At 34.4% G+C, this 27,373-nt stretch overlaps 2 protein-coding genes across 2 annotated transcripts; one reads left to right on the top strand and one right to left on the bottom strand.

Moving 5' to 3' along the window:
- Positions 1–96: 96 nt before the first annotated feature.
- LOC141848205 (clathrin heavy chain 1-like) lies at positions 97–17,203 on the bottom strand. Its single transcript, XM_074736267.1, has 30 exons — positions 17,058–17,203; positions 16,670–16,874; positions 14,839–14,927; positions 14,663–14,741; positions 14,435–14,562; positions 12,564–12,662; positions 12,293–12,401; positions 11,685–11,764; positions 11,363–11,590; positions 11,208–11,273; positions 8,536–8,652; positions 8,145–8,342; positions 7,888–8,004; positions 7,676–7,735; positions 6,852–6,938; positions 6,592–6,675; positions 6,386–6,520; positions 6,239–6,301; positions 5,951–6,055; positions 5,768–5,880; positions 5,420–5,672; positions 5,153–5,289; positions 4,795–5,073; positions 3,712–4,714; positions 3,119–3,604; positions 2,762–2,932; positions 2,502–2,687; positions 825–947; positions 612–722; positions 97–532 (listed from the first exon to the last, which is right to left on the bottom strand). Exons 1-30 carry the CDS (start codon positions 17,100–17,102, stop codon positions 386–388), a joined length of 5,103 nt encoding a protein of 1,700 aa, XP_074592368.1. The 5' UTR covers positions 17,103–17,203; the 3' UTR covers positions 97–385.
- Positions 17,204–20,543: 3,340 nt separating this feature from the next.
- LOC141811917 (glucuronokinase 1-like) lies at positions 20,544–27,128 on the top strand. The gene is made up of 6 exons (XM_074699994.1): positions 20,544–20,744; positions 21,342–21,491; positions 22,233–22,421; positions 22,608–22,724; positions 24,567–24,727; positions 26,876–27,128. The coding sequence occupies exons 1-6, from the start codon at positions 20,544–20,546 to the stop codon at positions 27,120–27,122; spliced, it is 1,065 nt and encodes a 354-aa protein (XP_074556095.1). The 3' UTR covers positions 27,123–27,128.
- Positions 27,129–27,373: the final 245 nt, after the last annotated feature.

Consider the following 27,373-nt stretch of genomic DNA (forward strand, 5'->3'; position numbering starts at 1 on the left):
TACTCCAATGAAAATGAAATAGGAACTTTGGCATAGATTAGAATGCGATTTATTAGAAATTTGTTAATACCTGAGCAGGAATACAAGAAATTTCAATTAATTAACAAGAGTAGGTTCATCATATCCTTCATTGCAAATGGCAAACAAAATATCATATTTCATGATTCAGCAAGAACCTTAAGTTTTTGTTCGAATTTCGTCTTAAAGAAAAACTACAATACAAAACCTGCAGTTTAGCCTATGGCAGTCAATGACTGCAAAAGAATGACATGCTTGAAAACACCAACATTAACAACAAGAGTCTATAATGCTGATTCATTACTATCCTCGGGGCATCTACAAATACATTCTAAAATTCAAGTTTACATGCGGTGCCAATCCCCACTCAGTAACTCCCCATAGGTGGCATGCCGAACGGCGGCATGGGTGGCATTCCTATACCACCCATTGGAGGTACCGGTGGCGGTCCATAACCTCCTCCCATGCCAGGCGGAGCTGGTAATGCAAGAGGCAGCAACTGGGCATACATATTCTGCAAAAAAATAATTCAAACCTTGTTAAAATAAAGACTTGTGCTACGTAAACAAGAAAATTAAGAATGCATTGGACACCTGTTGTGCAACCAAATCCTTTTCTTCTTTTTCTTTCGCTTTCACCTCATTTTGTGATTCAATTTTATCCTTTACAAGCTCGTCAACTTTACTAGCGTACTCACGGATAAACTGTGAAGATCATACATGCAAGATTACACATTTGAATGGAAATTTTCCAATAAATAGCCAAGAGAAGTATATTAAAACAACTAGGCAGACAAAGCAGATCACCTGAAGTAAGTATGGAAAAGCAAAATCAATTATATTGTTGATCCAGGCGAGTTCAAGGGCAACATCAGGACGGATCAAATCATAACAAATGAAAAGACAAGCAGCAAAGCATTCTTTCTTTCCCTGTAATACAAAACCAAGCAGTTCATAAGCTAGAACTTCTGAAGAATAAATATAAATGGCCTGACATGGTTTATTCTTATTAGATAAGCAAATACAGACTGTTCAGTAGCTGCGCAAATAAATTCACTTGGTATAATATCAAGAAACCATTAAACCAAATTTTGCTGTATAAGCAGCTTTTGTGGTAACTTGTCATACCTGATATATCAAGGATTAAAATTTCAAACCATGTTGAGTTTCGGTTGTTGATCAAAATGATACGGTTTCAATCTATATCATGTCGTGCTGATATGGTTTCAATACTTATTTTATTTTTAAATATAAATGTATATTAATTAAAAATTAACATTATTAATATTTGATTATTATATATGTTTGCTATTGATGTTATATTTCAGGTGTTGAGGTGTTGAGTTTATATTTCAATATTTTCTCATAAGATAATGCCTATTAAATTTTTACAACAGTTGCAAAAAGGTATAAATTTAAAAATTATTTTTTTAAAAATAAGTAAATTCTCAAAATTCAAAACTAAATCTAAAATTATAAAATTATTTGAAAGCTCAAAGATAATTATAAAATTATTTGAATGATTTTAAATTATTTTTTAATGTATTTATAAATTTTAAATTTTTTTAAAATGTATTTGAAATGTTTAAGAATTATATTTTGGAAATTTTTTAGATTATTCTAAATTCACATTAAATTTTCAAAATATATTAAAAATTTTAATTATTTTATAAAATATTGTATTAAATTTTAAAATTATTTTAAAAATGTAAAATAATTCTTAATATTTTATGACTATTATTAATGATATATTATATTTATAACTATTATATAAAATTAACAGCTATATAACAGTTTTATAATTATCAGTTTATTTATCATAAAAAATATTTATTTAAAAATAAAAAATTAACCTTAACAAAAAATATTGTAGCAACAACCACGAGCGTCACGATCCTACGGAGACCGTCATGTGGTTGTGACACCCTCCGCACCCCTACGGAGAGCCGCCGCAAGGTCGCAACGCCTAGTGATTGTGATGCCAGTATGGTATCATTGTGGTTGGTCGGTAGAATAGTAAATTCCACATGTACTAACCGGCACAGTACAAAATTTAAATCCATGGATATATCTAAGAAAAATGATTTTAAAAAAAGGCCATTTCTGAAATTTTATGAAGGGTAAACTGTATATATGTCTGGTTAAAATATTAACCAGTTTGCAGTACCCATTATGAGACTGCAATTTGTATTTGTTACGTTGAAATTGTATTTTCCTATAAAGTTGCATCACGAGGTCATGGTGTGATGATTTGGGTGTAGTGCTTCCAATAACCATGATGCACATATCTATGCCATTGTGTACGCTACATCTATGAATCTGCTACATATCTAGAACTTAAATCTACTACAAACTTTTTAACCATGTGTTATGAAACCAATCAGACTAATAAAAAAATTAGCATGAAGACAGAACTGCAGTAAAAAAAAATCACCCATTTTAAGGATAACTTTACAGATCAAATAATCATGACTAGTAGCTTACCTGTTCGATAAAATAAACAAGCAATTCTTCAGAAAGTTCACGATCACCAGACTGTGAACAAGTCTCCATTGCATCTTTGTAAAGTTTGTCTTTCTTGGACAGCGCAATGGATTGCTTCCATCTTCCAGCTTTCTTATAGATATAAGCAGCAATTCTTCGCATCTCAAGAAGCTCATGTTTTTCAATCTAGATTTGAAAAAAAAAAAAAAGAGAGGATAATTTCAAGAGCATCCATAGTTATAAAATGACAAATATTTTACCCTTTGTGCAAGGCCTATCTGATCAAAATTGTCATGCAAGTCGACTGATTCACGTAATCTTTCATAATCTTCCTCCTCAACATAAATTTCATTCAAAGCCTCATTAACAGCAGCCACATTGTTGCTTTGAACAGCTACCATGTATGGCTTCACAAGATGCAAGTAACCAGCCTGAAGTAATAAAGCATTAGAGATTCAACTCCTGTCTAACCTTAACATAAACTAAAAAAGTTGTTCTCAAAAACATATAACAGCCTGGTCTAAGGTTGTTCCCAAAACCAAACAATCTGATTCACTGTTCTAATAAAACTAAAGAAATGAAGTGAACCAACAAAAATATTAGAGGAAAATGTGCACCTTTCGCATGATATCTACAACACGAGTGTGGTCCACGCGAAGTGCCAACACATGCAAAGCATCATTGATAAGGTCAGGATGTTCTTGCAAGTAGAAATGCACAGCCTTGTAATAGAGTTCAACATTTGCAACTTTAACGATAACATCTTTGAACTGCATATGATCCCATGCATCTGGAGAATGATTCATAATAGTTGTGGCAGCATTGTCAAATTCATCATACTGTATATACAAATATGTTAGCTCTTTCCAGTGCTGTTGCTCATCACAAGCACGGATAAGTTTGGGAATATTCAAACGGGTTGAGAAAAGTTTAATGTGCTCCATAAGTTTCTCTGGTCTATATCTAGCATATAGGACTCCCAATTCTGTAAATATGCCCATGTGTGCACGTTCCAAACCAAGTCCACTCTCCATGAGGGAAATTAATTCATTGAAGCAACCTCTGTTCTGATAATATTCACTGACCTCTTCCAGGTCATCCACCTAAAAAGTCCATCGGCAAAAAACGTGAGTTACAAATTAGGATACAGTAACATCTTAATAGCCTAGCAAAAATAGTAGAAGGGACTGTTGATATGAGGAAAGGCTACCTGAATAATAATATTTAGACCACATATTTGGGCCAAGCGGAACTCCTCGGCGTCAACACAAGCAAAACAAACTTCCTTCCATGTCTTCGAGCTATTCGCTTTGCGAGCAGCATCAACAGCACCCTGGAACTGTTTCAGCTTAACTAGTGTACTAGCCAATTTGGCCCAGTTGGAAATAAAAGCAAATATTATCTTAGCAGCTTCATAAAGAGCATCTTCGAACAATCGGTCTCCAACAGTTTGAAGGTTAGCGACATTTGGCATTAGAATGAATTCCTCAATGTCACCTAGCCTATCAATCTTAGCATAAGCAAATATAAGTTCACCATCCACTTTTGGCTCTCTAAGCTTCTGCCTAACCATCAGCAAGTACTTAACAAGGTCATGATAAACATTGGCATCTCCAGCAGCCCGAATGACATCATGGAATTGGGTTTCATCATCAGCACGAATGAAAGACTCAATAGCATCACTTACTAAGCCTTCCCGTAATTGAGCTTTGGCAACCTGGCTCCATACAGCATCTTCCTCAACACGGAAGGCAAACTCAACAGCTCTCTCTATGCTTTGGATGTTGTCCAAAAGGACATTGACAGCCTGAACATTTAGGTTGAATTTCTTGAAGATGGCAAAAGCTTCCTCATATAGTTGTGCTTCAACCGCTACCTCACCAACTGCAGGGCCATCGAAGTTATCTAGTCTATTAATGTAATCCATGACCCTTGGTGGATCAGCTTTGATTGCTGTTAAAATCAGCAGGTTCTGCAAATTGAAGTTTCCACTAAAGGCAGAATTCTGTAGCACAATTTTCTCAAGTAGTTCAATAAGTTCATGTGGAAGATCAGCAGTCATGAAGGCTTTAACAGCTGCAGAGACTTGCTCTGGGCTCTTGCTCTCAGGCAAGGCAGTGGAAACAACTTGATCAATAAGTTGCCTTCTATATTCATTTTCAGGTTGAAGAACCTTCTCCCACAGATCAGCATCCATCCTTTCAACTACATATCTGCCACCAAAGAATACAGTGAATCATAACCATAAAGAGAGCCATAACAAGGTAATCTTTAAACAAACACTAAATCCTACCTTGCTTGAAGCTTGAACAATGAGTTTTTGTTAGTGACATTTATTAGCTCATCATCACATTGACCTCGTCTGTATGCAACAACAGCAAGTGTAGGATCCCGTTTTTCACAATATTTACCAACAACACGTGAATCATAGTAGGGGTTAGTGGTAAGAAAATGCTCTGGGTTGTTGTTGCTGTCTATAATAATTTTTCCCAGAGCGTTATGCACGTGCACGTCCTGGCTCCCCTCACTTACAAGATGTTCCAGGAATTGTGTGAGCAAACGTAGACGATTCCTGATTTCCATTTGGTGATAAGTAGAATTCAATTTGTAAAGACTTACTTCTAAGTGTATATAAGGTGTAAGCTGTATACCTCTTCTCACACTCAGCCACAAGAGGCTCAACTGGCAGGAGAGATCGGACAGAAAGAATCAAACCTTTAATGAAATCTTCAGGGCATTCATCATCCAGCAGCTGCCCAACAACCAAAGGAGCATTTCCTGGGTTTACCTATGAATATAACAGCAGAAGAAATCATGAATGACGGTATTAATTAGCTTCAAATTTCAAGATCTGTAACTACAGCTAGTGGAACAACGCAGAAAATAACACAAGAATGCAACTTAAAGGAATATCTTACTTTCTGAACATAACCTTCAATGTAACGAAGCATGTTATTTGTGTATAAATAATGAGTCAAATCGGGCACAAAACCAAAACGATCGCAGACATTAATCAAAGGCCTTGCATCTGGAAGTTTGGCTTCCATCAGAAAATTCTTTGTTTTCTCAGGGTCATAGAAGTTGGATTCTCTTGTCACACGTTCGACCTCCTTTAATTGTCCAGTTTTTGCTGCGGCCTCAATATATTTGAAATGTATATCTGGATCTTCACTATTTCAATGCAAAGAAAATATTGAAGAAAAAATCAACATTCTTGTCATGTTTGCAAAGTATAATCCCCGAACAGTTCGAGTCTCAAGAAGTACCTGGAGCTCAAATAAGAACCCAAGAAAAAGTAAAGACCTTCATATGACTTAAATTGCTCAAATAGTTTTATACAGCCATCAACACCTAACTGCTCAGAATATTCCTTAGCAGTCTGCAAAAAGGAAGGATGTTATGGAACTAGAAAAGCAACGCCCAAACATCTACTGATCACAAAAAGGTACCTGCACAATTATCTGAAGATTCCCTCTCAAATTAACCAGTAAAAGGTCTTTCATGCACTCTAGAGCCCACTCCCTTGACAGTGTTCCAAAGAACTCAACAAGAGCCTGTCATGAGATAATTCTGACTTAATATTCAAACAAATATATAGCTAACAAATAAAATTACATATATATAGCTAACCAATAAATTATGTAAGCATTCTCAACATATGCCTGTAATGAGATAATTTTGACTTAATATTCAAACATATACGTAGCTAACAAATAAAATTATGTAAGCAAAAGAACCTGCGGCTCAATGGCATGAGTATTCACGATGACACGTTTTATATCAGGTAACTCTGAGTAGTGCTGCAGTCAAAAGTACATTTGATTACTTATCTGCAACTCAAAATATTAGCCATCAAATATAATCTCTGTACATCATTATTCTACCTGAAGGGCTCGGATATATAAGCCAGCTTTTTCACAAAGTTGAGCAATCCGAGGACGGTCATAATGGCTAAACATTCCATTGGCCAATATAGCATCTGCAACATTTGGATAAGTCACCAAATTGATCTCTAAAACCTGCGATAATTTACAGGTCAATAAAAAAGAGTTAAAAATGAATACTGCACAGTTTGAAAACTAAGAGTTACCTTGGTTTGAAGAAAAGCGTGCTCAGGTAAATTTGGCTTCAAGACATCTAAAAGGAAAGCTGTTGCTTCTCGAATCAGATTTCTCTAACAGAAGCATAACAGACCATCTAAGCAAATTAATGAATTCTAGAAGAAAATTAAAACAACAAAACTTGACTATCATTGTCCTGTGATCTCTGCTAATAAATAGCATATGAAATTTTTGCAGAACACTATAACTATAAAGGGAACATTGTAATTAGAAAGGAAAGCATATGAACCTGAAGAAAAAGATCTGTAATTGTATTGTAATCAACAGGACAACCACCCTCCATTTGAGACATCATAAGAGCAAAATTGACTGCTCCCTGAAAGAAATTGGGTGGAATATAAATGTGGCGACGAGAACTAATAGAAAAATTAGAAATGTGATGCTAAAAAATATAACAAATGTAGAAATCTACTAGTTGCACTAACTAATTCAGACCACAATTTGGAAAGTTGGCTAGAGGAGATTAGGATGGGAGGAACTCAACCAGCTTCAATGAAGAGATAGGTGCAATTTGGTGACTTCTCATAGCTCAGTTGAAATGGGTGGAGAGTTAGGTTAGGGTTAGTTGCATTGCCTGAAGTTTGATTGGTATGAGTTATGTTGAGTTGAAGCCGAGCAATGCGCTGGGGGTGAATGGCCATTAAATAGGTGCTAGATATAAGGGCTGAGATAAATTTTGGCTCTAGAGCAGGGCAAAGTGGCTTTTGGGGATCTTTTTGTAGGCCTCAAAGTGAATGGCAATCCAATGAGGCCAAGTTATCTAGGTGGATCCAGTCAGTACTTGTAACGATTTTGAACTGTTAGCTGAGAAACATCAGGACACATGTTAGCTTCTCATTGAACAAGTTCGGTGAGTGCAAATTGAACCCCATTCTCACTGTTGACATCTCAAAGTACATGTATCACCCATCCAAATACCTCTAGGATTGATGGGTAAGTTTATCCACATCAAGAAAATATTATATAAAGTACTGCAGTAAGATTCTGAATCATTATGTCACAACAGAGTCATCTGTGCAATTTATTTAAAAAATCACAGGAACAAACTCTTACCTGAGGATCTGTCCTGAGAATTGTCTGGAGGAGGAAAAGATAATCTGGTGTATAACCAACCTGCAATCAGTAACAAATTAGTTAAGTCAAACTATTATCTAGAATCACACAATAGATTTATAGGTCTTATTTTTATAAACCAAGGAGTACAATAGTGAAAAATCGGTAGTCTAATTGGATATCTTGGACAGTCTGCAGCAACAAAATTTTACCTGCTTCGAATAAATAAGAATCTTATCAAATTCTCGTCGTTCAGCAAAAGCAGCAACAACTTTTGGTGTGACCCTTGCTTTTATATAAATTTTCAGTGCAAGATCGTTATCCACAGTCTACAGCAAAACAGTTATTAGTATTCAGACTTCAGAGATACATTTCCCTAAATATTACAAAATTGCATTGCACTGTTTATGCTACTTTAGCAGTTTTAATTGCTAATCCTTCAAATGCTTCAGTATATAATAATAATTACCTTGACAAGATCCCCAAGTTCTTCGCTACATTCAAGCTTGTCTTCAGCCAACCAATTCTCCAATAGGTTCTTTTTGTTCTGGTTGACAACAAGTCGAGATAGCTCCAAAGATTCAAAGGCATTAAGCTTTCCTCTTGTTAACAATGTTCCAAAATACTGCAACAATGGCGGTGTCTGCCCAGGCTGGACAGGAACACTCTGCAAAGTACAGCAATACCAACATTATTGCTGAATCCCCTAGTAAAAGGCACATGACAAATATATTGACAAGAGGAAAATATTTATTTTTGCACAGAAAAGAACCCCAAACATTAACTAACATGAATTCAAGAGCATCCTTCAATAATAAATCAATGAATAGATACATAATAAAGAAATATTAGAAAATGACCTGAAATTTTGCAACAGTCTCAGGAGTTCGAAGTATTCCTTGTGGAGATTCTGCAGCAAGTTCAGCAGCTTCCTTATATTTTGTCTGGGAAAAAAGTTCTTGAAACCTCTGCACAACCTGTAAACACAACCATATGTAGTTATAGAAACTTCATGACAATTCTCAGAATGAGTGAATGCAAAATAAAATAAAACATGAGGTGATAAAAACAGAAGAGAATCATCAATCATCATTCCAGTTATCTCCATTGTAGACAAGAATAAAATAAAAGAAAAAATATTTCGAATACAGGTATATCTGCAGTACATGAGAGTTAAGTATTAAAATACAAATCTTCTCATAAATACAAGTTATAATAAACATCATAAAGCTTGGCACTCTATAGAAGTTCTAAATGCAACCAATGGGAACAGTTAAAAGGGAAGAATTCACCTCATGATTAATGAAGAAACGTTATCCATACATATATTTTGAGTTGATCATTGAAATTCCAGACTAAAATGGGTCAGATCAAGTTCATATATCTAAATTTTGGATATGTTTCAGAAATATTTTCAAAACGTAAACATTATGCCATGTTACTCCCATCTGTCATGGAATTTATCCTCCATTGAACTCCATGCAAGACTATATCAATAGTAAGATTCATCTCTTATCACTTTTAATTATGTTAACCACCATGGTTTAAAATTTCAAACCATATCGGAGTTTCGGTTTATGACCAGAACAATATGATTTTGGTACCATATCGTGCTGTGTCGATATGGTTTCAGTATTTTTTAATATAAAATATATTAATAAAAATTAAACTTTAAATATTTTTAAAAAATAAAAATATGAAAAAAAATAAAATTAAAAAAAAAAAGAAGATATCTGATATGATAAATAAATAAATTTTATTATATATTTTTAGAATTAAAATAAATAATATATATACATAAAGTTAATAGAATAGTTTTATTAGGGTTTGATTAAATCTATTTAGATTATCCCTGCTATAACAAGGAGTTAATTGAAATTATTAAACTAAATTTTAATTAAAAATTAACCTCGCGACACCGACGCAGCCCAATCAGCAATCGCACGACCCTCTGGCGCGGCCACAGGAGTCGCACGACCCCTCCGACGTGGTCGCAGGTCGTGCGACCCCTCCGGCCCTACCGCGGAGGTCGCGCAATGCCTCTATAGGGCATGCCAATCTCTGCGTTGTACCGATCAACGAGCCGAATGAAATGTTTCTCCTGTGCTACCCGGTACGACACAAGATTTTAAACCATGTTAACCGATATCCTTGACACTTTTACTTTTGTCATCCTAACTTATCTAATTATAAAATATGTTGGTCGTTCTTGAATATGTTCAACATCCTACTATTTTCTTTCTCATTTTAGCATAAATTGGAGCTACCATAGTGTGCAGTAAATATAAGTATCAATCATATCAAATGGGTTGGATTGGTAGGATTGTGGAAAAAATTTCAAAAAAGCGAATTTTTAAAAAAAAAAAAGTGGTTAACAAAAGTGAAATATTATACTTAATTATGCTATATTGAAATAAGAATTAAGGGCAAAGAAGAATGCTAAACAAAAGAATTAACAATTTTTGCATAAATACTAAGTGAATTCACTCATCATGAATCATAACAATTCTAATATATCTCACATCAAAAAAAAAAAACTTTATGCAGCTAATATTATCTAATCCTCTGTTCCTTTCTCTAGCTTTTAGCAATCCAATAAATCTTTCTTCTCCTCTTGGATAAAAAAATGAACTTACAACATGCTTTAAACTATGCCTATAACTTTCTAGGTCTCAATTTAAGTTTTTTTTTCAATTTTTTCTCATTTATATATTTTTTAGCTACTTTAGTTCCAGCAATCAAATGCATTTGTTTATTTTTTTTTATTGAGTGAATTATGATGATGATGAGATTTGAGTAGAGTCAGTGTTTCAAGTTTTCAAATAAAGCCAAAACCTTAATAAAAGAATACTAGAATTTTATGTTGAATCAAATCAATAGAAATCTCAGACATACATCATGATATGTATGTTTTCTAATACAGCCAAAACCTGTATGTATATGTATGTCTGTAATAATTTCTTTTTTCTAAAATTATTACTTATTTATACCTATAGAAATCAAATCAATAATCATCTCAGACATACATCAAAGAAATATTTCTAATAGATTTTGAAAAACATTACTACAGAACAAATGCCCGGCCCGAATGCAGGATTACCATTATTTCTAACATGATAATCTATCATGATAGTAATTTGTACAATGATATCTGTTATTGCAGCAAATTCCACTCAAAATTCTTTGATTGCAACCAGTAAATCAAAGTCATAAAAAATTCTCTGGTTTATATGCAATTACCATGTTTCAGGATTATGTTTCAACTTTTTTGTTGCAGCAAAAAGAAAATTAATAAATATCTACAGGAAACAATGAAGAATAATGATAGCTCCAGGATATTCATTCAGTGATGAATTTCAAGAGACTGATTATTTAAATCCAATGGTAATTTTATAGATGCCACAAGACAACTAAGATAAAGCATGACATAGAGGTTCAGTATAGGCAAGAAATATACATTGGTGGATTTGCAGTAAATGCAAATGAAGAGAAATATATACATACAGGTACTAAAGTAAAAACTTAAGTTTACCAAATTTTCTGCCCCAGGAAGATTTCCCCGTTTTGCAAGGTTAACAGCAAGCTCCAGATTGTTTAGCTAATAAAGTATGATACATGAATGTTAATAATAATCTAATAAAAGTGAAAAATTAAAAAATCAAAGAAAATGCAGACAGGTGGACACACTTGGCCACTGATAAACGGAATAATAGTCGATTCATTTACAGTCGCCCGTAGAACCTGACCCCTCCTATTGACTGCATAAAACCCACCAACACTTGGAGCTTCTGAGGTGAGAAATATAGGATCTGGGCTGATTCGATTCCTATAAACCGCAGATGCAGTTTCCAGATCATAAACAAACAACAAACCAAGCTTTGTAATAACATATATCAAGCTGTATTTTTGAGAGATCTGCCAAAAATGAGCCATAATTCAATCAGAAAGATACAAAAAAAATACTTGATTATAATGGAAAGATATTTGATGGAGATTGTATTATCATTACCTGCATTGCTACAGGAAAGTCATCTGCGAAATCTGGTGGGAAGAAGAGATCTGCTTGCTTCTTGGTAAATCCTGACTTTCCTGAAAGAGATCATATTTCACAAGGAAGAAGAGTTGAAATAAAAGAGTTAAGATGCCAAATGAAAATGTGTAATTATTCAGATATGAATTTTCTAATTTAATTTGTTTCTCAGTTTTCTAAAGACACAGTTTGGCCCTACTACTTCTGCTTCTCTTGATCGCTTATTGTAGCAACAATCATTCATTATTGTATTTGTTAAGATTCTTAAAAATTAAGCTCCAGAATAAAATATTTGCATGCTTCTCAGTCACACAAGAGCCGTCACAATGAAAGAAGACAACTCAGAATAATGGTCCCTGAATTCCAAATTAAAAAATAAAATAGAGATTGTTTCTGCTTGTACTGTATGTAATTCTAGCTCATATACAAATAATATAATAGTATTTATCAGTATTTTTCATGAATATTATTTTCAATCCAATTACTCAGGTAAAAGGTTTAGAAAAATTTTCCTCTTCAATATGAAGCATTCTTGCAAAAAGCTTAAACTATAAAAACTGATCTCAATGACTGCATAATCAAGGTACCTGGTTGGGCTCCAAGTTCGATGACATGTAACTTTGAAGTAATTTGTCCTGCATTAATAGTCTTTGACGCAAATGAAATAAGAATGGAGGGGTTCTCATTTCCAAACACCTATAGGGGGGAAAGTGAAGTCAAGAACATCCAGAAAAAAAATGAAATAGATGAGAACAAAAAGCTGAATCAAAAACAGATCAGAAAACTTGAAATAAATGAATATAAGTAGCAGTAACCAGTGAGAAGATCATGGAACAAGTGAAAAGTAGAAAAACAAACCTTAAATGTGGTAAATGATGCAGCATGTGCTTCGAGTGCCTGACTGCGCTGCTGATCGACAGAAAAGAGCTGCATATTTCCTTTCACCAGCTGTGGTTTCTGCAATCAACATTCAATAAATTCATTAATAATAAAGTGCATTACTGAATCCTTTGAAAATAGAAAAAAATTAATTTACTGTATATTAATGGACAACAAAGAAGTCATACAAAACAAGAAAGAGTAAAATGCTCTCCGCTTAGTTAATTCAACATCACCCCAGAAGACACTAAGTGTTTCCAGAAATTAATGAACAGAACTACAGAGAACAAACGGATGTTAATATTAGGCTACTCGTTTCTCTTCAGAAGAAAAATGTCAAATAACATAAAATCAATTTGTATTTTTTTTATTTTATACCCCATTTTCCATGGGGATTTGAAAGGGTTTCTGCGGAGTCAGTTTGTTTCCAAATTGTCTGCCCAAAATTGGGAGGAAACCTCATTCATCTGCAGAAACCTAGTGGAAAGTTCAGATTTGCCCTTCCCCTTGCCCCAATCACAGATGCACATGAAGAGCCAACTATAGACTCGACCTCACGAGTGAAGGTGGGCTTCAAGCCTCACATGAAGACAATGACCGCTGCATTGATCTTGAGTGGAGGTGGACTTCAAGTCTCAGCAAGAGGCAATCAATGGCTCCAAGCTTTGGCAGGCAAGCATCAGTTTTTCAGCCCATGCAAGAGAGTGAACAGGTGGGGTTTGAGTGTCAACGAGAGGGCAGCCGGCAATTCCAAGCCAGCAGGGGTGGGGTACAAGAGTCGGTGAGAGTGTGGATTGCAGTTCCAGCCCTAGTGAGAGAGCAATGAGAGCGAAGTGTCCAATAAGAAGGAAGTGAAGAAGCAAGGCCGGCTAACATAGTAATTTTTTCCCGATTTCTGTCCCTTCCTTTTTATCAGGTTAAACATTTTCCCCCTTTCTTTCCCATTTCTCTTTCTTGCTTTCCATTCTTCCCTCCTGGTTTTGCCCTCGATGGTAAACAGATCCTTAGATTCAATATTCTATTATAGGTGGATGTTGTACAAATACGAGAACATTATATTTTTGCTCAAATTGTCAGAAGCAAATCAAAGATCTTGCACATTGTAAAGAATGGACCACAACGTTATGGATTCTATTGTTCTCTCTTTTTTTCCTTCTCTCCAATCATCCTTTTTATCATCTATTATCTCCTTTGTGTGTTATATAGGTTAAAGTTGATTGGCAAACCATTTATCCAAAAGTTTGAGCTGTTTAAAAAGGAACAAATTTATCTAATGGAACACTGTTATTTTCCTTGTTGGCCAAATAGACGTAAAGCATTCTACCTTCAACACACCCTCACACCCCTTATGACTCGAATGCATGGTCTAGCTTCTTTTTTTTTTGACACAGGTAGAATATGAAGTTTAAATGCTCTGGTATAGGCATTGAGCATTCAACTTCAATAATACAAAACTACTTTAATAGAACCTCCTGAAGCAGGAGAATCTCCATCATACTTGCACAATTTGTAGTTTCATTTTTTCCCCTTTAAGTCAATTATCATGCAGTTTCTATGAACAAGATCAAATAATCAATTTAAATGTTAGCAATTATCAATGCATTTCCACCTTATTACTGTAAATATCATGCTTTAGAAAAAAGGACAAGATGTTATTCCATGTGTCCCCAGTTATGATCATTCAAAATTTAAAAAGTAATTTCACACACATATATATGCACTCACATGCACGCAACCACTATAAATGTTAATCATCATAAACTTACAAAGTAATACTCACCATAAACTGCCATACAAATTAGGAAGTTTCACAAACCACATAAGCATCAGAACAATCAAATAAAGAATACCTCTGGAGAACCAGGAGCAATTCCAATAAGAACCAGCCATTTCTCTGAGGAGTCACATCTATAGTTAATTATCTGATTGTTCATCAAATTAGCTGCACGATCAAACACCTTAACAGGCTCCGATTCACCTGCAATGCACTCGTGATGATAGCTCAAATATCACCTTCAGGAACTATTATGCAACCCTTAGGACAATATAATAAGCAAATTAAGTAATCAATGGATAACCTTCAATTGACCAATGATATACAGAAGTTTGTGTAATCAGACCCAACATCTTTGAGGTGATCCACTTCCAAAATACAACCTGAAAATTTTGCAAATTAGTAGAAAAATTAGCAAGGAACACCACAAAAAGAAGAATTAATAGCCTGATAAAAAGAATATTCAAATCAGATGTTTACTGGTTCAGTCATCTGGTGAGATTTGATTTTAGTCTTTGCCTCAATATTGAACACCTGCAAGTGATCCTGAGTGGTTCCAGGAATTTGAGCTGCAAGTTAAACAGGTTAGTTATTGGTACATAGCAAGAAAAAAACAAGCAGGGAGCAGTCCATGCATGTTTGACAAACTTAGGAGAAGAACCATGTGACCTCTATGTTTGAACAAATTGATTTTCCAAGAATCTAACATACATATTATTGCTAACTTAACAATGTTCACATTACAAAAATAAACAAGAAAAGTTAAAACACACACACACACATTTGTAGTGACACCAACCAAGAAGTAAAACGTTCACAAGATATATAGCTAGTTGGAATACATAGTTAACACATCTAGCATCAGCATATGAGAATATAGCAGAATCATTGGAATGGAAATAAATTCTTTATTTGTTAAACACCACGACCAAAGCATTTTATGAAGATTATGTAACTTAAAAAAACCTGCAGAGAAGAGTAAGGATAACATTATTTCTCTTATGCTGAATAGCTATTATCTTACTACTATATCTAAATCACTAGACTACTAGAGTCATTTGAATTTCACAAGATATGAGATACACCATAGAGGCATTCTTTAAAGGAAAAAATGCTACAAATCGGTTACACAAGTGTAAGAAGAGATCGAATGCTCATACATAAATTGAGGTTAAACAACTTACTATTAACTTCCAATTTCAACCTTGGTGAATTAACGGTGTCATTCAATCAAGACCCAATTGGAAAAGCATGAAAATTAGTCAGTCGAAAAATAAAAAGAGTTGAGTGAAAGCAGTTATTACTAGAACCATTGTTCAAAAACTCCAAGTTGAAACAGCAAACAGAAACATCACCATATTCTTATTAAGAAAAGCTACCTTAGAAGGATGGAAGTTAGTTCAGATTCAAGACAAGGTATATGTTGGTTTCATAAATTCAGAGCCTTCTTAAATGTAAATAGTATTCAAAATCATATTTGACACTTATCATAATTTCTCGATTATATAATTTTACCTCAGAAGTCTCATTTTTCATGTATTATCTTAATATGCTTACAAAATGAGAACAAATGTATCATTACAACACAGGAAGTGAAACCACATAAAATAAACAATATATTAGTGTTCTTATTCTAACAAGACAACATAGTATTCTAAAGTTAAGCTATAATGGGAAAAAAGTAAGGAAATTACAAGTACAGGGATAACGCCATGGACTCGTAGTCATCTAGAAAACCTACTCCAGAGAAATTGAACATAGAATCTTGAAACCCAATTAACAGATGCCACCAACAACCCAGCCCCTTTCATTCTTCCTCCCTCTAGAGCCTTGTAAGATCGAAATGCTGAACTATGCTTCCTCAATAGGTAGGTATTCAACTATGGTGGCCAACCGTCTTGCTATCCATGTAAATGCAATTTGTCCTTATCAAAAGTTGTCATATTTATTGTTGGTTCTAAAGCTGATTTAAATGGCCTATTTTGGATAATATACATGATAAATAGCATTTCAATAAATCAAATACGCCAAAAAATTCACAGATCAAGCAGAATTAGGACTGATAGTCAGTTAAACTCTCAACTAGATCGAACAAAGTCAAGGGGTAAGTATACTGTTTCCGACAGCTTAGAGCAGAGTCTAACCTTTGATAGTCACTCAATTGTTTACTTAATGAAATAATTAAAACAGCTCCGAGTAGAGATCAAATGAGCAAGTCAATAGTAAATTAATCTATAGGTTCTCTGCTCAGGTGATCAAGTTGATGGACCTAAAAGTGTGTGAGAAGATATAAACGATCCGACATAAATACCTTTAAGAGCAAGAATTCTGCTGTTGGGATTCATCAAAGCGGAATCTGCAGTGATCGGTCTCCTCAAAGGTTGCATCGGCATGTTCATATCGACAATAACGACGCTATTCTGCGGAGCGGTTTCCCTGACGCATATATACTTGTCCGATTCCATTGTGACATGCGTGAACGTGATGAACTGAGGATTGATCCCGATGCTTGGAAGCTGAAGAAGACCACAAACATAAGAACTCGAAATACATGAATTATAAACTGCAGAGAAATTTCAACAGATCAACATCCAGTCCAACAGATCCGAAAGTCACTAAAATATCCTCCACGAATTCACCCAGAATCATTAACCTTCTTCTCAGATCGGACTCGAGATGGGGAATAGGAGAAGACTCACCGTCAAGACCTCCTGCATCGCGATGGGTGCGTTGGCCGCAGCCATGGCAGCTGGAGTTGGAATCGGTTAGGTCCCGGCGGCCGGCGTAGGCAGAGAGTGGATCTGAAGGCTAGTGCCTAGATCTGACCGAGCGGAACCCTATAAGCGCGCGGGGAGAAATGGGGTGGAAGAAATGCGACCGGGGAGTAGCCATCACTGATGTTACCGATACACAAATAAATCGGAAACGTTTCGGACCGGCTGATCCACATATCGGTATAATGAACACTATTTTAGAAAAAGGAATGTTTATATTTTTAAAATCAATGGAAATATTTATTTATTTTAAGAGATGCTTTACATTTTTAAAATTTTAGTTTATAAAAACGAACAGTAGCTTGAAATGGTTCAGTTTTAATCTGTTTCTAAAATTACTGACAGTCTCTATTTAAGACGAGAAGAAAATATTAATTATAACTGAAAATCTCTATTTTAATTATATGAGAGAAGTATTTATTTTTTAATTCAAATTTATCGATGAAGGAAGCCGTTTATCTGAAATTATTGTCGCAGTTAGAGATTGTTATATATTTTTTTAATTAAAATGTGAATATTATTTTATAGAATGTTATGAAAAATTACAAAAAGTGCAATAGGAATTACATAATTTAAAATTGTAAAATACAAAAAACACCTTCTATTTCCATCATCTCAAAATGAAAATAAAATAAAATAAGATGAGATCGAACGTTATTTTTTTCATGCCAAGACATCTTTTTGGATCCATCATCCAGCACTATTGCACAATTTTGATCAAAATTTATTTATTAATAAAATATTTTAATATTAATTAAAATTATTCAATATAGCTAGAGTTAGTTTTATCATAACTACTTAAATATTAAAAATATTTTATATATGAATTTAAACTGTTTTAATATGATTATTTTAATAAAAATGATGTTAACATTATTTGATATTAAAAATATTATAATATGAAATGGAAAAAATTAAAAGGATTTTTTTTAATAGACCTTGCTACTACAGTCTAGTTTTGGTTAAAGCTAGAAATAAATCCCTAAACCAAATTATATGCGGCTTTTATTAACGATTGATCCCTATGCAACTATATGTGAAAAGGTAAAACAAAAAATTATAGTTAGTCATGATGTGAAGGAATTATTTCTCAAGTTGATTTTGTTAAGATTTAATTTTTATAACACTTTAATAACTCTGTCCATGATCATTATAACCAACTCAATTATGACCACTCGGAAGACTTAACTATTCAATATAAATTCGAATAAAACACTTGTAGAGACTAGTTAAGAACGGTAGCATTAAAACATTGGAAACTAGACCCGACGAATAATTCAAACAGAGGATTTTAGTGAAACAACGAACCACACCCCATTGTTGGAACGACTGGAATAAGCAGAGGAGAGCAAATTGAAAACACGTCATAGGATTACCAACAGGAGCAGGGAGATACACTCACTAGCTGGGGGCGAGGTGGAGGAAGGGATATCGGCGGCGGAAGCGATCGGCGAATGAAGGGCGGCGGGTGGGAGGAGGAGCGAGGAGACCTAAAAGATCGAGAACGCGCTGGCGAGTGGGGGAGACCGCGCGACCAGATGATTCCGAATCACACCCGGATTTAAAATCAACGCTGAGAAAATAAAGAAAATTTAAAATGAAGAGCATGAGGAAGGTACTTTTGTAGATGTTCTCGAGTCAAGTTTGCTGCTTTTCAAACCGAGGAACTCCGTCGATCAACGCCGGAGGATGTTGAGCACGGCTGCAATGGCTTCGGAATAGAGAAAGGAAGTTGGGGGGAGAAGAAGAAACGAACGCTATGTGGGAGGAGGTCGGGGGAGGAGATGTAAGTTTCGCCCGGGGTGCTTATGAATCCGTATAAGCTTTTACATTTCGATTTGGGTGTAAGAAAAAGGAAAAAGAATTAAAAAATATATTAGTCTTCAAATTAATGTATCTTGTTTTTTAACTGTTGCTCCTCGCACAACATATATCATCATTGTTCAACGTCCAATCACTCACATTTCACGAGAATTCATATCGATCCTGATCGTATATTTTTTCAAGGATATGATTCAAGAGATATTTAATAAATTTTTATGAAAATATTTATAGAAATATTGATTTATCCTTCATATTTATTTATTATTTTTTTAATTTTTTATAGTTATTTAAATCATAAATATTAATTTTAACTAGGTTCACATGATAATTTTGAGAAGAAAAATTTTACATCTATAATTTTAATGAGTTATACATTTTTTTCACATATATTTATTTTAAAAAATAAAATTATTTTTATAATTTTATATATTTAATATTTATTTTTTTCTCCTAAATAAATAATAAAATAACACATAATCTTTTCCTCTCCTTTAAATAGGAAAAATTAAATATTACTCTTTCCTTTTCTTATTTTTTATTAATAAATCTCCTCCTATCCTATCCAAATAGAGTGGAATAGTCATTTGCTCTAAAATGGTATAATTTTATGAGTAAAGAAAAATGATGATCAATTATAATTTTTTGATTTACCTCTCATAAATAATTATAAGATCGAACATGTAAAACTAACGAAGCCTATTTTACTTTAAGTGAAGGAAAGTTATATGCATGTTGTCCCATCAATCCAACTTTGTAATTTTTGATGGTTCTGAAAATCTTGATGGCTCCTCAGTGTAAAAAAAAACTAATTGTTGAAACTTAAATATTTCATGTTTGTAAATATTACGTTATATATATTATGTAACATTTATAATTCAACATCATTATAATTATATAATATTTATTTATTTATTTATAATTAAGGTTTTTAATTATTCAAAACGGATTCATCTTAAATATAATCAGTCTGATCCAATAAAAATTTTCTATCGATCACTTAGATAAATTTAAAAAGTATTCAAGTTGAATCCATCAACAACTGATCTCTATAATCGATTTATCACAATAGAACATTATACTTCATTTGAGTATTAGAACTCTGAACTGCAACACAATTGAGTTAAATTTATTAAGATAATAATATTTTATATTATTTTTATATTTTTTTTGTCAAATAAAATATGTATATTGTCTCAGGGTAATTAGGTAGTAATTATGATAGTTAAGAGCTGATGGCATATATATCCATGTGAAATAATTGTAATCTCAAAGGTTGTTTTTGCTAAATATTCAAGCGGATTGGATTACTGCGACTTATGAGTATGCCTAATCCGTTGTCAGCTCTCAGACGGCAGGTGTTGATGACCTACACGAGTAATGATACATGAAAAAGTTAGCATGACAGATACAGATATAAAAGTGGGACCCAGTTGCATGCAGATGGGACCCAGCCCTATGAGTGCTAGTTTTTGCTGAGTATCGTTACTCGACCTATATACTGCTTTGTCCATCGTAGCAGCAGCCGCAGATCTGGCTAGTGCGGCGACGATCGGTTCGGCGGCACCGAACGAACTCGACGGAGACGCAATGGCAGAGGAAGTCATAGAGCGCCGGGCGTACGCTCGCATCGGCCTCCTGGGGAACCCCAGTGACGTCTACTTCGGCCGCACCATTTCATTGTCCATCGCCAACTTCTCCGCCACCGTCCGGCTCGAGCCTTCGCAAAATCTCGTCATCCGCCCTCATCCTTTCCACGACCTCGTTTCCTTCTCCTCCATCCAGCATTTGGTACCGTTCGTTCTCCTGTTTTTTTTTTAATATTTTTTTTTATCTTAAGCGACTGAGATTTTATGGTTTGATGAAATGCCGAGTTTCCATGTACTGTTCAGTGGATACTGGATAGAACGACGGCTGATTTTTCTTATTCAGGCGAAATAATCTACGTATTTTCCATTGCAGTGAATTTGCAAGGCTTTGCCATACCAACAAATATGCAGAATCAATTTCATAGATTAATTGAATCGCTTTCGTGTATATTCTGCCATTTACATTTTTGGATTTTTTTAAACTCTAGCTTTTGTAAAGTACACGGGCTCAACTTTTGGAACGAGGACGCTCTGTTATGATAGTCTTTGCTGGAATTCGTGAGCTTTTAGGATGCTTTCTTCTACTGACTGCACTTAGACTTTTTCCTTCACAAAAGACCTTTCTTTCTCTACTCTTTGATCTTAGCTCACTTTGTAAGTGCGAGTATATTTATGCTGGCTTCGCAATAAGAAATACATAAGGAAGATGAGTAAGCTTAGGTTTCTTCGACCATAACTCTGTTCATGCATGCATATGCTTTTGTTATTAGCCCGAATAACATCCATATGCCAATTGCAGGTGAACCGTCTACAAAGTGACGGCTACTATGGCGGGGTGAGATTGCTCATGGCTACTTGCAAAATTTTCTACAATTACTGTTCTGATCAACATATTGTACTAAAAGAAGGAAACTTCACTCTATCTTATGATACCAACATCCCTCGTCAGGTATAATTTAGATGTCATTCTTTTGGTGCATAACATAATTCTAAACCTTTGTATGAGTTAAATACGTATATATGTATATATCTTGTTTGGAACCATCAAGATTTTTGGAATTAGAATTCAATTTCTATCATCATACTGGATTTTATGTATGATGAACAAAATAGGGAAATTACAATTATAGTATCTCAAAAAATTTGGAATTTAGAAATCTGATCAAAATGGGTCTGTGTTTGTGTTCAAGAATTCTTGTGAATTCTTAGGACTAGTGTCTTTAATATAATACCAAACATATTCATAATCTACTATTCCAAAGATGAGAAATGAAATTCAAATTTTCATTTTTTTTTGCCTTCATCCCAATCTAAGACTTTTATTTTCAATATGGAATTTGAATTCTTTTCCAACAGAATTTGGTTCCAGACAATTTTGGGTCTTTTCTTGGTTTTATTTTTCCTATTTGTTGATAACCAAGTTTCTAACCACCTAGGTATGTTTTTCTCTCTCTTTTCTAAGTGACATATCTCATACTAGTTGGCTCCCTTTGCAGAAAGCATGACCATTGTTTTTCCAGTCTGTGTTTAATAAATAACCTAATTTTAGTTTCTAATAAATCTGATTTCAAAAAGTCTGGCCATGATCATATTGGTTTAAGCCTATAAAATATGAAATCAAAGCAATAACAAATAATGCTAGGAGTATGTTGTAAATAAAAAGATTTCTCATCCAGTGTTATCTTTTCAGACTGGACTTTCAGGTTCAAGTGCAATTGTTTGTGCCGCCTTTAATTGTCTCCTTGACTTCTACAAAGTTAGGCACCTTGTTAAAGTTGAAATCCGACCTGACTTAATTCTCAACGCTGAGAAGGAAGTTGGTATAGTTGCTGGTCTCCAAGATCGGGTTGCACAGGTCTACGGAGGTCTTGTCTATATGGTATTGCATATATATGAGCTTTTCTTGAGTAATTATTATTAATAAAATGCATATTGATTATTAATAATAGTTAGTATATAATATTCTTTCTGATGCCACTTTAGCATGGTTATGGACTTCAATAAGGAACATATATAAGAAATAATATCCTCTGATTTTCTTTTTATCATATAACATAATTTGCAGGACTTCAGTAAGGAACATATGGACAACCTTGGACATGGTTTATACTCCCCCATGGATATTAGTCTTCTTCCTCCCCTTTATCTCATATATGCTGTGAATCCAAGTGATTCTGGGAAGGTGGGTCTTTCTAATTAAATGTCTTCCATACATGCTATAAGCAGGTCTTTGATCTTTATTCACGCTGAGAATAACTTTGAATACTGTTTTTTCTAGGCTATAAATGAACTAAGCATTTACAAAGAAGCTTGATACTCAACTCGATGAAGTGCTCATTTTATGCTCATATAATATGAAAAAATGAAATCAATAAACAAGCATGAAATTAGTTTTAACTTTGACAGGACAAAGGAACAAGGTTTAAATTTTATGAGCTTGTCTTACCATCATTCATGAACAAAGATCATAAACAATTCATGAACCAACTTGTTACAAGCTTACTGGCAGCTTATATATGATCTTGTTTGTTTAAGCAAATATAGAGAATAATAATATATATGCATACATATATCATATTACAACCACTAGGTTGGTAAGGACCCTTCCTTCCACAAGTAATATCTTCTCACTAGATCTGGAACATTTTATATCTAACTTGAAATCGGTGGCTTTGACTTTTGAGCTCATGCTTGATAGCAAATCTTCTAAGTTAGATTCTAGCTGAGATGTCTTTACAGCAACTTCAAGTTGCTGTATATTTGCATCATCTGTTGATATTGACCGAAGATTTATGAAAGTGGTAATTTCTTTAGGAAACATCTTTCCATATTTGCAAATGAAGAGAAAGGTTTATGTATTTGTTGCATTATATTGCATGGTTAAGATCTCATATATAATTAATTAATTCTGAAGTACTTTTCCTAAAAGTACAAACTCTTTCCAAATTGAAACTCAAGCATAATTAATTTCTAAAATAAATTTAGGTAAAAATAAAAAATTACTATTTTTAGAAAATGACATTGATAAAGAACATCACAAGAAAATGCATAATCTTTTCCTAGAGAATGAAGTTAAGAATAGTAATTCCATATCACAATAATAATCTTTCATCACAAAATATAAAGAATTGATTGCACCAGCGAGGACATACAGAGTAATGACATCTACCCCTTACGTCTCTTATGACTAAAGAAATACAGCTAGCATATTGCACCTAACCTTGAAGATCAGCTATGGAGACAGGTGAGATGGGGGCTGCTCAAGAAGAAGAGTCGGTTCAAACTTGTATTCAGCATAGATAAGTTTTCTTCTACAGACAGAAAGATAGGAAAATCCTATAAGCTCCAAATAGGGAAAAGAGAAAGATTAAGATGGTTTGCAGTTGCAATTTGCAAACCATCCTGATAAGCTTGTACATATAGTTTATTTTTCCCTATTTCAGCGGAAAACATGATTCTCAATTTTTAACTCTTGCTTTAGTAGAGGTTTTGTACTTTCTAATATTTCATAAATCACAACGAATCAAAATCTCTTTGTATATTGACAGGCATAGGTAAAAATTGGTGTCAATCCTGCCTAAGGAATTATCAATAATTATTGTATAAAAATTTATTGTTAATGTACAATCGAATAACAATAAAACGTTTATACTTCAAACAAAGGTATATACAAGATATAATGATTGGTAAACAGGGGGAGACAACTCTCCACTGCTTGGCTTTACAAAGTGTTAATATCTTGGTCATTATGTGTAGTTTGCATGTGAATCTTGTTTCTAGTACAGACATACTGTTTATTATATTCTTTCACTAGGGATGCTGTGTTCATTCTTCTTCCTGCGTCACTTGTTAGCTTATCAAGAAACTGTTTAATTTTTCAATGCTTTTTTAACATAATTGAAAGTTAATTTAACATCTGTGATATTGAAGCTGCCATATGTTGGAAAAATAAGGTCATGAGATTCAGTTTGACTTCTAAAATGATACAGTATGTAAAAGTGATGATTATACTTCAACAACATAGGTGCACAGTTATGTTCGTCAGAGGTGGCTAGATGGAGATCCATTCATAAGGTCTTCGATGGAAGAAGTAGCAAACCTAGCCTTAGAGGGTCGCAGAGTTCTACTTGAAAAGGATTACACTCAGCTTACGTCCTTGATAAACCGCAACTTTGATCTTCGGAGGTATGTAAATGTTTTGAGAACTTATAGATTGTGTTTTGTCAAGTAGCACATTTTGTCCCATATTTTTGGCAAATTCTTGTTCGGTAATTTTGTTTCTCTTTTTTTTCTTTGACTAGTACATAGAATATCAATGGGTACACCAAATGTACAAGGGGGCATTTCTTCTAAAAGAGTGATGGTAAAGATCAAGTGAACATAAAATTTAATTATTACTCAAAAGCGAAGGATAAAAACCTGCAAATCCTATTTAAATCAAGTACACTACTATGGTCAGAAAAAACAATGAATGTCGTATCAATAACACCTAATGCTACGTCAGTTCACAAGCTCAGGAAGATTTAAACCAAAGGTGTGTTTCCTGATAGAGAGATGCTGTGATAGTAAAAAAAAAGAGGAAATAAAGGAGGTAGCTGGCATTTCCTAAATACAGGAAGAAATTTTACCTTTTTTGGCGTGGAGGCCTCTAGTGGCCTGCAGTGGTCAACTAGTCGATTAGTACGTGGATGGATCTCTAGACTCCAAGCTTGAGACGAGGGACGCAAGCTTTGTAGGATGCTGGAGATCCATCTCCTAATTATGAAAGTTTCTTGCCAATTGCAAGTAATTTATGTTAGAACAAACCACGTATCTCCACAATGATATGACATCACCCACTTTGAATCAAGTCCTCATGGTTTTATTTTTAAATTTTATCTAAAAGGCCTCGTACCATAATCCTACCATTGGGAGCCCTCCTACCTCCTACAATATGGGACTTTGATTGTATCCCAACAATCTTATCACCGAGAGCCCCCTATCATTATCCCCATAGTCTAGGCCTCCCCTACCATTATCCCCATAGTCTGGGCCTCCCCTATTTCCTTCGTTTTTTCCCTCACCACCTACCACTAAGAGCCCCCCTACCATTATTCCCATGGTCCGGACCTCCTCTATCTGGTTCATTTTTTCCTGAGGGTCCCCACATGACTTTGATACCAATTGTTAGAACTGATGAAATCCACATATCTCCACAATGATATGAAATTGTCCACTTTAGACTAAGCCCTCATGGTTTTATTTTTGGGCTCTACCCAAAAGATCTCATATCAATGGAGATATCTTTCATCTTATAAATCCATGATATGTATTTTCAATGTGGAATTTTAATTGTATCCCAACAACTTCCTTACTAAAGATGTGTTCTCATTTGTACTAGTGTTTGACAAATAGCGATCAATGCTCTTCATCTTGTTTTTGCTACAGTCAGTGAGCCATTTCATTGTCCATCACAAGGAGCTGCCACATTTATGTCACAATTCACCCACTATTATGTGCATTAGCAAGTTACAACCATTGTTATCCATATAAAAAACTCAGTCATCAAGAGCATATAAAGGGTATATATATATACCATGCTAACATTTATTACAACTATTAAATGAAAATAGTTGGCTTTTTCTCCAATTGGTTCACTAGACCGCTCACTAGAATCTTGAAAAAAAAAAAATTAAGGTGCCAGGGTTAGCACAACCTCTAAGTAGAGTTATCAAATATTTAATATCATGATTTGCTGATAGGTAAAAAATTGTGCAAAGGGTAAAAGATCAAATAACAATGGTGAATTGCAGCAAACATAGTTATAAATCATAGCAAAAGCACATAACACAAACAAAGACAGAGCACATACCCAGGACCTGAGTTGAGTGGTGGTCAATGGTGAAACTCTTGCACTTCCTAAAGTCATCTTGAACTCCCATCATTTCTCATTTTTTGCTTGGCTCATTGTCCATCACTCCATGCAAACTTAACCAAGTGTTGTGCGGACATTACATTTCCTCTCTTGGATGACTTTTGGACAGATTTCATAAATGAGATGGAATTTTATGCCGTTGCAGGGTAGCACGGAGATATTTTGTGTGCTGCTTGGGTCGATGATAAGTATGGTGCCAATTTTTCAAAGAATTTTCTGCTTACACTGTACTGATACCTAACAAGGCATTACTGACTGTTGAACACTGCACTTTTCATTCTGAAATAATTTCAAATATGATTTATCATCCTTAGTAACCCTCTTGCCTTCCTCATGAGTTAATAGAAGAAAAGACTTGAGAATGTTGCTACAGCAGTTGACTTTGTCTTCTCTCCTTTTCTTTCTGTTCTTTGTAACAGGCAAATGTTTGGAGATGATGCTCTCGGCTCTCTCAACATTAAGATGATCGAGGTGGCTCGGAGTGTCGGGGCAGCTTGTAAATTTACAGGCAGTGGAGGAGCTGCAGTTGCTTTCTGCCCAGAGGGACCTGCTCAGGTTCAACTTCTCGAGGAGGCCTGCAACAAAGCTGGGTTTACTATCGCAAAGGTAGAAGTTGTCCCTCCTGTTCTCGGAGAGGAAGATTTGAAAACAGTCTCACTGATTTAGTCCTAGAGCTGCAATCTTCAATCTTTATTTTAACTTGAATAAAAACGCTGAGCTTTAGTTTAACTTGAATATAAATAAAAGAAAAATATATAAAATTACATATAGAGCTTCATTATTTAGGTATGTTTATTATTAAGTAAATAAACTTAAATTTGAAGGTGTTTTTCTCATTATAAAAAAAATAATGACACACACAAGGCATGGATCCGCCACTTCCATGTCGGTCTCATACGGTCTTTGATTGGATTTTC

The sequence above is a fragment of the Curcuma longa genome, chromosome 17 (genome assembly GCF_044706935.1).
Source record: "Curcuma longa cultivar G26 ecotype Majalengka, Jawa Barat chromosome 17, ITB_CL_G26_1.1, whole genome shotgun sequence".
Lineage (NCBI taxonomy): Eukaryota > Viridiplantae > Streptophyta > Magnoliopsida > Zingiberales > Zingiberaceae > Curcuma > Curcuma longa.

Excerpts from the sequence above, each read along its gene's own strand:
- LOC141848205 (XM_074736267.1), bottom strand. The coding sequence starts at position 17,102 with ATGGCTGCGGCCAACGCACCCATCGCGATGCAGGAGGTCTTGACG. Across the intron at positions 14,563-14,662 it reads ATATCATTGGTCAATTGAAG|GTGAATCGGAGCCTGTTAAG; the intron begins GTTATCCATTGA and ends AGTGCATTGCAG. Across the intron at positions 2,688-2,761 it reads AGATAGGCCTTGCACAAAGG|ATTGAAAAACATGAGCTTCT; the intron begins GTAAAATATTTG and ends TTTCAAATCTAG.
- LOC141811917 (XM_074699994.1), top strand. The coding sequence starts at position 20,544 with ATGGCAGAGGAAGTCATAGAGCGCCGGGCGTACGCTCGCATCGGCCTC. Across the intron at positions 21,492-22,232 it reads ATACCAACATCCCTCGTCAG|ACTGGACTTTCAGGTTCAAG; the intron begins GTATAATTTAGA and ends TTATCTTTTCAG. Across the intron at positions 22,725-24,566 it reads ATCCAAGTGATTCTGGGAAG|GTGCACAGTTATGTTCGTCA; the intron begins GTGGGTCTTTCT and ends TCAACAACATAG.